The sequence below is a fragment of the Muntiacus reevesi genome, chromosome 4, assembly GCF_963930625.1.
Source record: "Muntiacus reevesi chromosome 4, mMunRee1.1, whole genome shotgun sequence".
Lineage (NCBI taxonomy): Eukaryota > Metazoa > Chordata > Mammalia > Artiodactyla > Cervidae > Muntiacus > Muntiacus reevesi.
The window spans coordinates 82,432,654-82,446,790 of NC_089252.1; the positions used below are offsets into that span (position 1 = coordinate 82,432,654).

The window sequence follows — 14,137 nt, forward strand, 5'->3', positions numbered from 1 at the left end:
GGTTGCCTGGGTCTCTCTCTCTGCTGATGATGTGGCTATGTTTTAATGTGTAAGTTGCCATAGAAAGGACTTGGATTATGAGTGGCGTGTTCTGTTTTCACTACCATGTCATGGCAAATCACAATGTGAGCACTTCACAGTAAACACCCTCATCAGCAGGTGGATTAGCTGTGGGCACTCATCTCTTTCCATCAAGTGCCAGGAGGGTGGACAGCAACCTTCCTCCCAAGAGCCTTTACAGTCACAGGCTCAGAACAAACAGTGGCTCTGCACAACAGCCTTTCCAATAAGGATTTCAGCCCCACCTCTTCAGTATTTGGGATGTGCTGGGGAGACTGGAGGGGGAAGAGCAGTTTGCCAGCAGCTCAGCAACCTGGGCCTTATTGAAATGCTTCAAGGCCTGATGCTGTTGATGCAGCCTGGGGAGGAACTCTGTGTGGGCAGACAACACCCTGATTAAAAATCCAAACGTTTTCACAGGGAGGCCTGTATGTGTCAGGACCACCTGTTGGTGAAATTAATAAACCTTAAGTGCTAATTTGTTAAGGAAAAAAGTAGATATGTGGAAGTGAGAACAGAGAACCGAAAACAGTCTTTGGTGGCACAAGTGAAGGTGAAAACCTGATTAGAACAGGACTTCGTGTCAGCCAAAGTGTCTTCACCTGTGCAGGTATTCCTGCTTCCACCGACGACAAACCAAGTTCCAAAGTACAAACTTGTCGAAAACCATTCCCTTTTACAGACCGACCCTTGTTTCTCCCGCCAGCATCCCTTTTTTTAAGGCAACAGGTGTGAATGTAAACGCAGTTCAGAACGAGAAACCTTTAACACAATTGATAGTGAATTGTCCGACTGCAAGCTGAACACGAGCACATCTCACTTCCACCCCCAAATCTTGGCATTCTGTGTTCTCACTCTTGTCTGCATCATCTCTGAGCTAGGATCAACGCAGCGGCCTCTCAAAATCCTGGCCTCCTGTACTGTCTTTCTTTGAAGCATCTAAGCAAAAGCGCGTTTGCAGAGCTCAGCCCCTGTCCAAAACGCTTAAATAACTCCAGCACCTTCAAGTTCAAGCTCCTTTTAAAACAAAGTCCCCTCTGACTTGGCACCTCCGTCATCTCTCCACCCACATCCCCAGGGCGCACCCCTCTATCACAAGCACCATGTCCCTCAAATACGTCCGAGCGTCCGCCAAAGCTTTCTCCGACAGAAAAGCCTTTTCCATTTTTCCCCCCATCTTGTTGACAGTTTATTTTCTAAGTTTCGGCTCTTTGCCACCAGGAAGTCTCTGTTCCCCAAGTAGTTCTGTTGGATGCTACTTTTATCGCTTGTATTATTTAAACTTCTGTCTCGTTTAAAGTCGAAACATGCCGAGGTTGAGAACACGCCCCTGTTTATCACCGTGTGCTTAACAGCAGGGTAGGAACTGGTAGAACTTAGACAATGAAAAAAGAAAGGTAGTTTCTTAAGCGTAAGCCGGAAAAGAAAACTATATTCACCTCAGACCAAACGAACCAAACTCGAAGCACCAGACTCACTTTATTAAAGCTGTGTGGGAACGGGAGAAATTAAATCATCTCTAGATTTTTAATAAAAAGTAATAAGAGGCCCTCCCTAGCGGTCCAGTGGTTAAGAGTCCGCCAGCCAAGGCAAGCAACACAGGTTCCATTCCTGCTTCGCGAATATTCTACATGCCTTGGAGCAACTGCTGAGCCGGGCCACTAGGGTTCGAGCCCCACATCTAGAGAAGCCACCTCAACGAGAGGCCCGCTCGCCGCAACTACAGAAATTGCCAGCAGCAACAAAGACCCAGCGAAGCCAAAAATAAATAAAAACAACCTAAGGAACGGAAAAAAAGAAGTAACAGGAACTCACAGTTGGCGTCACTCTACCCTCAGGAACGCCTGCTCCAACCTCGCGGGCCGACCTTCACCCGGGCGGCCTCAGCCTCTGCTGAGGACGGAACTTCCGGGAGCCGGGACCACCCCTTCCGCTCACGTGACCCACGTGCCTTGTTTTAACGTTATAATGGCCTCTGTTCCCCGTAAAGATGTGTTATCAGTTTTGTTTCATTTATTAAAATAAAAACCCAAGATTTGTCCCTGCCAGGTGATAAAAATGAATGAATGCATCCGCCTGGGGGAAAACTGTGGGAAAGAAATCAACACTTAAGTCACTGATGTCACAGTTCAGAGGTCGGCCAGATTCTTCTTTAAGAGCCGGATCCTTCAACCTTTTCAGCTGTGAGAGCCAGCAGCTCTAGCTCCTTGGACACACACATAGTATCCTCGGTTAAGGGGTCAGGGACTTAAACAAACCAATAGAACTTTAAACAGCAACGCTTGTGCATCCACCCTCAGCAACATCGCCCCTCAAAGAATTGATCACACTCAGTAAGACCCTGGAATTTTGCACTAGGAATGAATTACCTCAATAAGCAGGTGACTTCCCTTCATAAGCTTGCCAGATATAGCAAGAAAAAAGAAGAGGCCCTGTTAACCTTTAATTTCCAATAAATGTTGCAAAAACAACTCTGAGACACTGGAAGCCAAGTAAAACAAACAAGCAGAGAGACCATTTGGAGTTGAAGAAATCCAAGAAGTGGGGTGAGACCACCTTGGAGCAGAAAACTCACCATATCTGAGCTGCAAGCGCTCTCCCTGCAGAAACCCTAGGCTGCCGCTGAAGCTTTCTCCAATGGAAAAGCCTTTTCATTTTTCCCCCCATCTTGTTGGCAATTTATTTTCTAAGCCTTGGCTCTTGCCACCAGGAAGTCTATGTTCCCCAGTTACTTTCTGTTGGATGCTACTTTTATCACTTATTATATTATTTAAACTTTTCCTGTCTCATTTAAAGTTAAAACTCTGAGATTGAGAACATGGCCCTGTTTATCACTGTGTTCTTAACAGCAGGGTAGGAACTGATTGAACTTAGACAATGAAAAAGAAAGGCAGTTTCTTAAGCGTAAGCCAGAACAGAAAACTATATTCATCTCAGAACAAACGAACCAAATTGAACCCTTCCTGTACCCAGGTCACGTTTCAACAACCTGTGTACAACTTCCTAGGAAGCTCACTACCCTTCTTGTTGGGAAGCAGTATCTGTATCTATCTAGCTATCTGGCTATCTACCTGTCAACCTATTGGTATCTAATGGTTTAGAATAAGGCTTGGAGTCATAAGTGACCAGCATCTGAATTCCTGGCCTCCCCAGTCAGCTGCATGACCTGGAACAAAGCTATGAACCTCTCAGCCTTGGTCCGTCCTGTACCAAATAGGAATATTACATGGTAACTACAGAGACTGACATGTGCTTAAAGCATTATTGTTGTCAGCTGTTATAATTACCAATGCATTTCTCTGTGATATTGTGCCAAAACACTGTGACTGGTCCCCTGGCTTCCCCACCCAGTCTGACTCCAAACACCAGCCTCAGAGTGCCTCTGTCTCCTTCATCCTGTGGCCCTTGTGGGGTCTGTCTCCCTGACTCCCTGCCACTCCTCTGTGCCTAGAGCAGGGCCTGGTACATAGGGGACACAGGCTCCTCTGAACGGCTGTCCTGGGCCTGGTCGGAGTAAAGAACCTCTCCACCTCTCCACCTCAACCTCAGGCATCTCCCCTCCCACCTCGCCACTGTCTTCTCACCAACTCAGTGTCCTGACTGCCTTTTGGTTGAATTTAACAGACCAGCTTCTTACCCTCTCTTGTCTTTCCTCTGAGTAAATCCTTATTTCAAGGTTTTGAAATGCACTGAATTAAGAGTTCTAAATTCTTTTTTAAATTATTATTACTTTCTGCCCATCCCGCGTGGCATGTGGGCTCTTAGTTCTCTGACCGGGAATTGAACCAGTGCCCCTGCACTGACAGCACAAAATCTCAACCACTGGACCACCAGAGAAGTCCTGAGAGTACTAAATCCTTGTCCCAACTTTCGAATTGTCTGTGTTACCACAGACTTATCATATCACCTCTTTCTCTCCATTACATAAGCGCAAAGGGATAAAACCTGCATATCCTGCTTCTTAGTGTGACGAGCACTTTGAAAATTATTTTTAAAAATTCAAATTCAAGTCATTACACTGTTAGTTAAAATCCTAAGATACATACATTTCCTGGAATGGTTTGTGTGATTCCTAACAATTGGTAAGAATATATAGCAAAAGTCCAATTTTCAGAGATTGGGGAATAAAAGGATAGGAGCTGATTTTGTCTAAATTGTGATCTCTGTTGAGTGTCATAGTTTACACTTGGGTTGTGGAATTGGAACATTTAATCTGCATGGTCCATTCGGCGTGAGGGGAAAGGGGGCTCCTTTTGGAATGAGCAGCCTGACTACGGATGGTGATCAGGAGGGCAGAGTCTGGCGAAGTCACTCCAAATGATGCCCTAGGTTCTCCACCCTCCAGCTTCGTCAGGGTCAGAGATGGGGGCGGGTGGGTGCGGATAAAGGCCTGGCGCTTTTGGACAGCAGTCAAGAATCACAGCCAAACTCTAAGCCTGAGATATGCTCTGATGATTTACATACCACATAGTATGTACTGCATAGTACAGGGAACTCTACTCAATGCTCTGTAATTACCTAAATGGGAGGAAGTTCCTCAAAAGTGGGAATATAGGTATACATATGGATGATTCACTCTGCTGTACAGTACAACCTAACATAACACTGTAAAGCAACTATACTCCAATAAAAGTTAATTTAAAAAAAGATACTTAGAATACAAACCTATAGGCGTTGCATGCAGTCTCATGTGTCCCTATTTTGATCAATAATATGCTTGGGGGTTTCTGAAGTCACCTTTGTATGTGTGATCTGCTGACAATAAAACTAAAAGCTGAAAATGGTTCAAGAAAAAGTAATACCATGTAATGAACTGATACATATGTGTGAGTACTCATGATGTGCTGGAATCAGAGAAATGAGAGGTCAGTGCCAGAAAGGGAAATTGAGGGAGGACTTATGGAGAATTTGGTATCTGACTGAGAACCCTACTGTCTGACTTATTTTATTAACATAATTACACAGTTTTATTTTATTAATTGTATTATTAAAATTATTAAATATTAAAATTTATACTAAGAGTTGAAGATATTTAAGAAAAAAGTGATAATGTATATCTCAGGTGAGTTCAACACTCATTTTGGTTATGGAATGCAGCCACATTCTTTGTCCGTTATCTCAAGGGACTTGGGAAAAAGAACAATGACATAGTTATTTACAGAACAACTTGCTAGTGTTTGGAGAGCTGTGATTCTAGAACTTTACAAATGTTATCCTGTCAAATAAGTGGCATTTATCTGAATGCATCCCTGGCAATCAGACTCCAGAATTCAGACTCTTAGACACTGTACTAGGATGCCTAGGTAAGGCCGCAGTGTCTGTCATTTTATCATAGAACATTTTAGATTGTACATGTAGATCCAGAGATTGACTCTAAGTATTTGATTTTAAAAGGCTTTTCCCAAAAATCATTATGGTTGGCCAGAGAATTCTTCTAATTGTCATAAAGGAAAATATAGCCAACTCTTAAAACTACAATGAGATACTACCTCACACCAGTCAAAATGACCATCATCAAAAAATCTACAAACAATAAATGCTGGAGAGGATGTGGAGAAAAAGGAACCCTTCTACACTGTTGATGGGAATGTAAACTGGTATAACTACTATGAAGAACAGCAGGGAGTTTCCTTAAAAAAACTAAAAATAGAGCTATCATATAATCCAGCAATCCCACTCCTCGGCATATATCTGGAGAAAACCATTGTTGGAAAGCATACATACACCCCAATGTTCATCACAGCACTGTTTACAATAGCCAAGACATGGAGACAACTTAAATGTCCATTAACAGAGGACTGGATAAAGAAGGTGTGGGGTATATATACACAATGGAATATTATTCATCCATTAAAAAGAATGATATAAGGCCATTTGCAGCAACATGGATGTACTTGGAGATTATTATACTAAGGGAAGTAAGTCAGAGAAAGTCAAATATCTTATGATGTTGCTTATATGCTGAATCTAGAAAAATGATACAAATGAACTTATTTACAAAACAGAAACACAGACTTAGAGAACCAACTTATGGTTACCAGGGGAAAGTGTGGGGGTGGGGGGAGGGATAGATTGAGTTTGGGATTGGCATGCATATACTGCTATATTTGAAATAGATAACTAACAAGGACCTACTGTTTAGCACAGGGAACTCAGCTCAATATTCTGTAATAACCTACATGGACAAAAAATTTGAAAAAGAACAGATAATTGGATAGATATAACTGAATCACTTTGCTATACACCTGTAGCTAACACATGGTTAATCAACTATACTCTGATATAAAATGAAAATTAAGAGGAAATATATCCAATTCTTGATTATCTATGTTAATGGAGGTGAACAGCATCATTGATAATCCAATATAGTTTGCAAAAATCACCTGGTGGTTGATTACATTACATTGCTTTAAAAATTACATGACATTTAAAAAGCTAATTATTACTATTTATGAACTTTTTAGAATTCAACATTTTTGGAGCATATTTGCTGTAGAATATGGGTGGTGGGAGAGACTGGGAAAAGATTCACCAGGATTGACTGTTGCTTCCCAGATGTAAATAACCAAACATTTGATGGGAGGAATAACTCAATCATTCTACCTTAAGATAAAAGCTTAAGGCAGCTCCCACCTCACAGGTTGGAAGAGATACAAGCTCACCTGAGGATGAAACTTATCATCCACGTCTTCTGCCCCCATGGAAAGATGCTGTTTCATACTTAGGTTTTGTGAGCTTTATAAAAACTCTGGAATGCTGAGAGAATCCAACTATCTGGCAAAATAGAACTCTCTTTTGTACAGTTAAATCACAGGTGAACCACCCATACACAAAATGAGCATCAGAATAAGTGCTGGAAAAAATGAAATAACCAAAGCAAATATTCTTTTTTCTAGTGCTTCTCCTTCATAGTTATTGTGCAACAACCCCAAGCAGTAATGCATTTCCCTGACATATTAATCGGGCCTAGGGCCTGAGGAATCTCGCATGGATGGCTAAGCATAGATAGTGTGCTGTTTAGACATTCCCAGCATTTATTTTCCCATCATCTAGAAACATCACCTCATTTCTCTTTTAACAAACTCTCTCTCCCCTATGAGTACATGATTGAGGTGCTCTGGTGGGTAATATAAATCGATCAGACTCTTCTAGGAATTTGGATATTGAACAGAGTGGCTATGAAATCAGAAACAGAGATAATTCACCCCAAAACAGCTCCCCCAAAAGACTGCAAAGTTCCTGCAGGTTCACCCCCAGGGTGGCCTGCTCCTTGGTCTCACCAAGGCTTGGGCATTCCACGTCTCCATGGCTCACGTGATCTGACCTGGGTCATTCCTTTATGTTTGCTCAGGTAAGCCAGAGTTGTTTCTGTTGCTTGCAAGCAGTGAGCCTAACCTGCAACAACCATGAAAACCAACAAATGAGACACATTTGGGTGAAGTTGCCTATGGGGCACTTTTAAAAAAAATACCTTGAGCTTGGTCAGACTCAGCTAATCCAGGGCCTTATTTACCAAATGATTAAGCTGAGAGATTCAAGGACTTTTTCCAAGGTTTCAAATCAGAAGCCAGGTCTTCTGACACTTTCCGCCATCTTGCAAAACAGTGACAGTCTCTTCTGATAGGTTTGCTGGGGCACACAGGCGGGCAACTGATGCAAAATGCTACTTCAAAGACCCCTTCAATTAATTAATCAATGATTATTTATTGCAAGGCACTGTGCTAGGCACTATGGAGAGTACATGGAAGATAAGACCAAAGTCCCTGCCCTCAAGGAGCTTACAATCTAGTTGGGAAGACAAGGCATACATACAAGGAAAATTAAGTAACAATACAGGAGTTGAGTTAAAATGCAAGATAACAGTACAAGAGACTTCCAAAAGTAGTACCTGATTAAATTACTAAGTGAGGGGTATTGACAGGGCTTGCAGCTTATTCAGAGGAAGGAGGTCAGCAAGGGTTGGAAGGCTTCACAGACAAGCTGGGGCTGGAGCTACCCTAGAACAGTCAAGATCGGGGATTAAAGAAGAGTGGGGGTATTTCAAGAAGGGGCAGCCAGATGCCCAAAAGGCACAGAGGTGAGACCAAAAGCAAGTGGTGTTCAGGGGCCAGTGAGGGCTCTATGTGGCTGGGTATGGACTTAAGTTGTTATTAGATTAACAAGGGCCTCCGGTTTAGATTTTATCCTTTTAGCAATGGGACTGGGGGAAACCTTAAAACAACAGATGTCCTTAGATTAAGTGTAGAAAAGACTGAGTTAATCCAGAGGATCTACTCACGTTTGATCTTCAGGAGATTTATTTGTGGATTTTTGACCCTCTCTACTTCCAAAGAGGACCTGCGATGGTGTTTTCTCTGGGTCTTCTAGGCAGGGATCATAGCCAGAGACTTTTGAGTCCCTCTAGGATCTTAAATTATAACTAGCACAAGGGTGAGTGAACAGATTCCCTGACAGGCAGGCAGGAAAAATGCTCCCAAAAGACAAGTATCTTTACAAATGACAGAATATTTATTAACAATACCTTTAAAAAAAGATTACATATGCTAGATCACTGGTAAATATCATTAACACTGGGGTTGGGAACTACCTGGGGTGTTATTTTTTTTCATTCATTTTATTATTTTGTTGATTTTTTTGTGTGTGTGATTTTAAATTTTGTCTTATTTCAACATAGAAGTAACCATATCAAACTAAGAAAGGAACACAGCTTGAAATACTGACAATATATTTTTTCCCAGTTACCACCCTAGTTTTTACACAAGTGGAATCCTGATTATGACTTTATTGGATAAATATAGCTAGAAGGTTGAAAAGTTAACTTATACTCTTTGTAAGCAAAAATGACAAATTACAAGCAAATTTGAGCTCTCTGAGAAAGAAGAAAAGGTGCAGCGTGTTTACAAGTGAAAATTTTTATAGAAAATTTCATTGCATTTTATTTGCACTGTTCCACTAGTGTCAACTTACAAAACCTCCCCCGTTATAACAAATAGTTCTTTTCATAAGAATACGGTTTTGTTGATATTGTCATTTTCCAATGGGTGATTTTAAGACGTAGAAGATAAAGCTTATAAAGCAACAAGGCTACCTACTGCAAAACAGGAGAATCATCGAGATACCATACAGTTTTACTAAAGATCTCTTACAGAGTCATGAAAAAAATTATTTGTGGCAACTATTTGCTGAAATAGGAGAAATCTGCCAGACTCCTTACATAATTCTGATTTTAAAGAAGGGCTCTATCATTAAAGAGATACACATATTATCTATACGAGATTTTGTAAAGAAGTTATGAATCCATCCACAGAGAATTACTCTTTTCTTTGTTAAATGTACATTCAAAACAGATACATTTAAAGACAGTAAAATTATTCTTCATCCTTTGAAAGACGTGGTTGACTATAGTAACTTTTGGTCTATGTTACTACAGGGTATGTAACTTCCAGTGTCATGGCTAAGATAATGCTACTACAGAGACTAGGCTAACTTAGTCGAGGGAAAAGAAAGTCTTACTGTACGATGCTAAATTCAGGGGTGGGAGTCCTGCGCAAGGTACCTCTCGGGCAGTTAGTTTAGGTTTTGAGATTGCAGCCGTTCCTGAAATCATCTCAAGTTGTGTGGAACAACAAAATTCACAACAGGGCTAGAAAACATATTGTACAATGGCTAAACGACTTGATTGAGTGCGTCAGTCATCCCATGGGACATTTCTACACGGCAGCCTTGAGTTACAGACTAATCCTTCAGCTGCGCTGCCTCTAGACCCTTGTAGAACTGTACAAGGAATCTGCAATGTATTGACCAAGGTGAGTTTCCAACTCTGTCTGTAAAGGAAATATTTTCAAATAATAATCATATGATTGTGTTGCCCATAGCATTTTACAGCAGAGGAAAAAAATTAATATCTACATCTCATGTTAACTTTAAAAAATCCTATAAAACACTAAATATATAATAAAAAATATGCATATAAGGACATATGTAAACTGCTTTGGTAACATCATATTACAGATGTCTTCAGTGCATTGCAGAGTTTCCAAAGAAACTTCAGACAAAGCTAGATTTGCTTTGAGGAAGTACTGTAGAATGCCATTCCTAAAGAAGCAAAAAACATTTTTTTTTCCAGTAATAAGATGTACTTGAACAACAATATTACTTAGTACTGGGTGTCTTCAAAACAACTAGCTAAATGTTGCTTATATTATAAAGAGAAAGTCTTTCGGAGAACTGTCGTCATAAACTGGACCTTGCTGTGAGGGAGATCATGATGGTGCTGATGGCCGACAGCGTGCATGCATTTGAAGTGGACGGCCCGGCTCCTCTTGCATAGGCATCTGCGGAGAGAAGACATTCACTCAGCATCCACTTACCCTGGCAACAAAGGGAGGCAGGGCCCAGGGCTCTTGGAAATGGAAGAACTGTCTGAAGTCTATTGGAAATGACCATCCTTCTCTCTCTCTCTCTTTTTTTTTTTAAATTTTTAACCTTTTTCTTTTTGAGGTATAGCCAATTTTAAACTTTTTTTTTTTTTTATATTGGGGTATATATAGGCTGTTATGGGCTTCCCAGGTGGCACTAGTGGCAAAGAAGTCGCCTGCCAATGTAGGAGATGTAAGAGACATGGGTTCGATCCCTGGGTCAGGAAGATTCTCTGGAGGAGGGCACAGCAACCCACTCCAGTATTCTTGCCTGGAGAATCCCATAGACAGAGGAGCCTAGCAGGCTACAGTCTATGGACTCACAAAGAGTGAGAAACCACTGAAGCGACTAAGCACAAGCCAGTCAACAATATTGAGACAGTTTCAGGTGAACAATGAAGGGACTCAGCCATACATACAGATGGATCCATCCTCCCCCACACTCCCCTCCCATCCAGCCTGCCACGTAACATTGATCCCCGTGCTACACAGTGGACCTTGCTGGTTATCCATTTTAGATACAGCAGTGTATACAGGCAACCATAAATTTGTTCTCTAAGTCTGTGAGTCTCTTTCTGTTTTGTAAGGAAGTTCACTTGTATCAAGACCAACTCTTGTTGACGTTTTTAGTCTCTGTTCTATGACACCCTAGCTATGAACTTGGGAGCAGGTGGTGGACATCTCTGGACCTCTATTTAAGCATTTGTTAAGGAAGGGTGTCCACATCTAACATGAGAAGAAACTTCAAAATGACTGCAAACACTATAGATAAATACTAGGATATCAATGATGCAGCAAAATAAACATTGATGATCTCTTTCGAATTCAAGCTTTGTGCTGGGCACAGAGCCATATGACAATTCCTGCAAAAACCCTGAGAACCTCTGGTATGGTTATTACACAATTTAACAGATAAGGAAACTAGGGCCCAGAGAAAGAAGATAAGTCTAAGATTACCCACTTAGTAAAGACCTGAATTGGGATTCCAACATATATATATATCTAAATATACCTATTTTTTCCCAATAAAATAAGCTCAATCTTTAAAAAACTTTTCCTTATATGTCTTATATTATTTTCACAGTAAGAAATTATCAACTGTCATTTGAGTTTTATCAAGATTGTAAGATCTCTAACCACCAAAATGGAAAACCTCTTGAGAAAGAGACCATGTTTTATTCACAGCTACAGCCTTATCATCTAATCATTATAAGAATAAAATTGCTTCAAATATGTTTTTGTAATGAATTAAATCAAGAATTATCAATCTTAAAAAAAACAGTTCTTGAAATGATAAGCAAGTATGAAGTAAGATTTTAAGAAAGAGAGATAAATTAACCCCAAAACAAACTCCAATCTTGTGTTTTTTGTGGCCTGGAGATTACTTCCACATCTCACCATAGATCTGGTTCCTTTCAACAGAAGTTAGAGCCTCTTCTGAGATGTGGAAACCAATTCTCCCCAGTGTTTGCAAAGAAAAAAATGTGTTAGTATTTGCATGCAAAGGAGGTGTAGTAAATATAAACCTCATCTGGAAGACGACAAATTACTCCTGAATCTGGAGCTTGTTCTTGTAACAGCCTGCATTTCCCACCAGAAGTCCTGTTCTATTCACTAACAGTAATAAGTGCTTATTCAGAAGAAGGGTGAAGTGACCAGTGAACATTTTCTTTTCTGATTTGAGGCATCCAAATTTGATAGATGCAGTTAAAACTAGTTGAGTGGATACTTCATTGTAACTTCATACAGCAAGGATACCAGAGCCTTTCCTCATCCGACAAATAATAAAATGGACACTGAACAAAGGGACTGATGCCCAGGACTCTAGCAAGGATTGTCCTTGATTTAAAATATCCAATCTCCATCAATGACTTGAAAGTTCCTATCTCCAGCCTTCACTGAACCCCGTACCTCTTGACTAGTAAATCCAAAAGCCAGTGAAAATCTACACTTAGATACCTAATGGCAATCTTATTTGTTTTATTATTGTGGTAAGATACACATAATGTAAAGGTTAGCATTTTAAGTATTTTAAAGTGTACAACTCAGTGGCCTTAAGTTCACTCCAATGTTGTGCAGCCAGGACCACATCAAGTTCTAGAAATTTTTCATCATCTGAAATGGAAACCTCAGTACCCATTAAGCCACAATGAACACCAGTGGCCAGTCACTCTCAATCACCAATCTGCCTCTATGGATTTTCCTATTTTGCCTTTTTAAAAAAAATTCAAATAAAATCATACAGCAAAAAATAATATGCTGTTGAGATAGTTGCAAACATAATATTTGAAAAATAGATTGAATGTATTTGTCTGAAAAAAGAACATACACTCAACAGTCTTTGAAAACAAATATATTCTTGACTATATGTAGACATGTGTGCTTATGTACATGTTACATACACAAGTTCAAAATAAACAGTTTCAAGCTCAAAATATTTTCAGCCAAAGACATTAAATTATATTGTATCACTAGAGACAGGCTTCTAGAGCAATTTCAAGAACTCTTTTTTGCTTGTTCCTCCTAAGTCACACTTTTAACTTTCTAACCTATAATGTGGGGGTTACTATAGCTGTCAACCACCTGGGTCACATGGAAGATCCTGGGTGACTGATCTGTGGCTGCTTTAACCTCATGATTGATTGTCAAGTGATTAAATCCTTATTACATCAGCTATGACAGGTCAGACTTTTTTTGTACAAAACTACCTGTGATTAGCAAATATCAGTTGTCTAAGGAAGGAGGATGGTATTGTCCATTTTTATCATAAGTCTTTTTTTTTTTTATCATGTTTAATTTCATCTGAGCCCTGGGTCACTGGGAGGCTTAGGCAATAAGGCAGACAGGGAGAAGGGAGGTAAAAAAGAGAGAGAGAGAGAGGTTCTTACTTGATATCTTTGGAATTCGAATCTGTTCACTGCTGCTGCCATCTCCTCCATCACTGAATGGCTTAATTTCTATTATATAATCTTCATCAAAAGGCAAAGAAAGCTCCACCGACGTTTTGTTTGTTTCAATGACAGATGTGCTGCTCTGTCGGCTCCATCTGTACAGGACCTGCCAACATGGGAAGAACAGGTGTCACCTGCTGTCCTCACAAAGGCCCCCCCGGGATGCAGCAGACATTTGTTTCCACCTCTGGGCACCAGTGAAATGTGGGGATGCTGAAGTTGTCAGGCTGCCCACATGCATTCGGAAGGCTCATTTATAGCAAGGGGCAAGTCTGCAGCCACCATTTATTTCATCACAAGGAAAGAGTTGACAGGCTTGTGTGACACGGTAGCGTGGCTGGCATGAGTCTAACAACGTGCTCTGTGACCTCACATGACCTCTGGAGGCTCAGTTAAAACACTTGAAAAACTGGTTATACAGAGCTCAGGTGACATATGAGGGTCTTTGGCATCAGAACAGATTTGGCTCCTGTGTGACCTTGGTCCACTTACTTTCCCACTCTGAGCCTCAATGCCCTCATCTGTAAAATGGGGACAATAATACCGACTTTCCTGGGAAGTCTTTGAGATTGCACAGGATTCAATAAAATAAAAGACTCAAAGAAAGCATGTAGAACATGGTATCTATGAAGTATTAAAGGAAACAAGAGATGCAAAGATAACTTGGCGAAGGTTAGAAGCAAAAATCAGGCATGATAAACTATCATT

General features: G+C 40.6%; 2 protein-coding genes across 2 annotated transcripts in view; one reads left to right on the forward strand and one right to left on the reverse strand.

Moving 5' to 3' along the window:
* The window catches only part of IL5RA (interleukin 5 receptor subunit alpha), a 46,053-nt gene extending 43,136 nt beyond the window's left edge, over window positions 1–2,917 (forward strand). Inside the window, exons 12-14 of the mRNA XM_065935024.1 lie at window positions 1,361–1,419; window positions 1,899–2,044; window positions 2,910–2,917. Of these exons, the coding sequence (XP_065791096.1) occupies window positions 1,361–1,419; window positions 1,899–2,044; window positions 2,910–2,917 (213 nt within the window). The remainder of the gene's footprint in view (window positions 1–1,360; window positions 1,420–1,898; window positions 2,045–2,909) is intronic.
* A 4,891-nt stretch (window positions 2,918–7,808) lies between these two features.
* CNTN4 (contactin 4) overlaps window positions 7,809–14,137 on the reverse strand; it is a 966,700-nt gene continuing 960,371 nt past the window's right edge. Inside the window, exons 24-25 of the mRNA XM_065935280.1 lie at window positions 13,367–13,535; window positions 7,809–10,394 (exon numbers count right to left, since the gene is read on the reverse strand). Coding sequence (XP_065791352.1) covers window positions 10,294–10,394; window positions 13,367–13,535 — 270 coding nt within the window. The 3' untranslated portion in view covers window positions 7,809–10,293. The remainder of the gene's footprint in view (window positions 10,395–13,366; window positions 13,536–14,137) is intronic.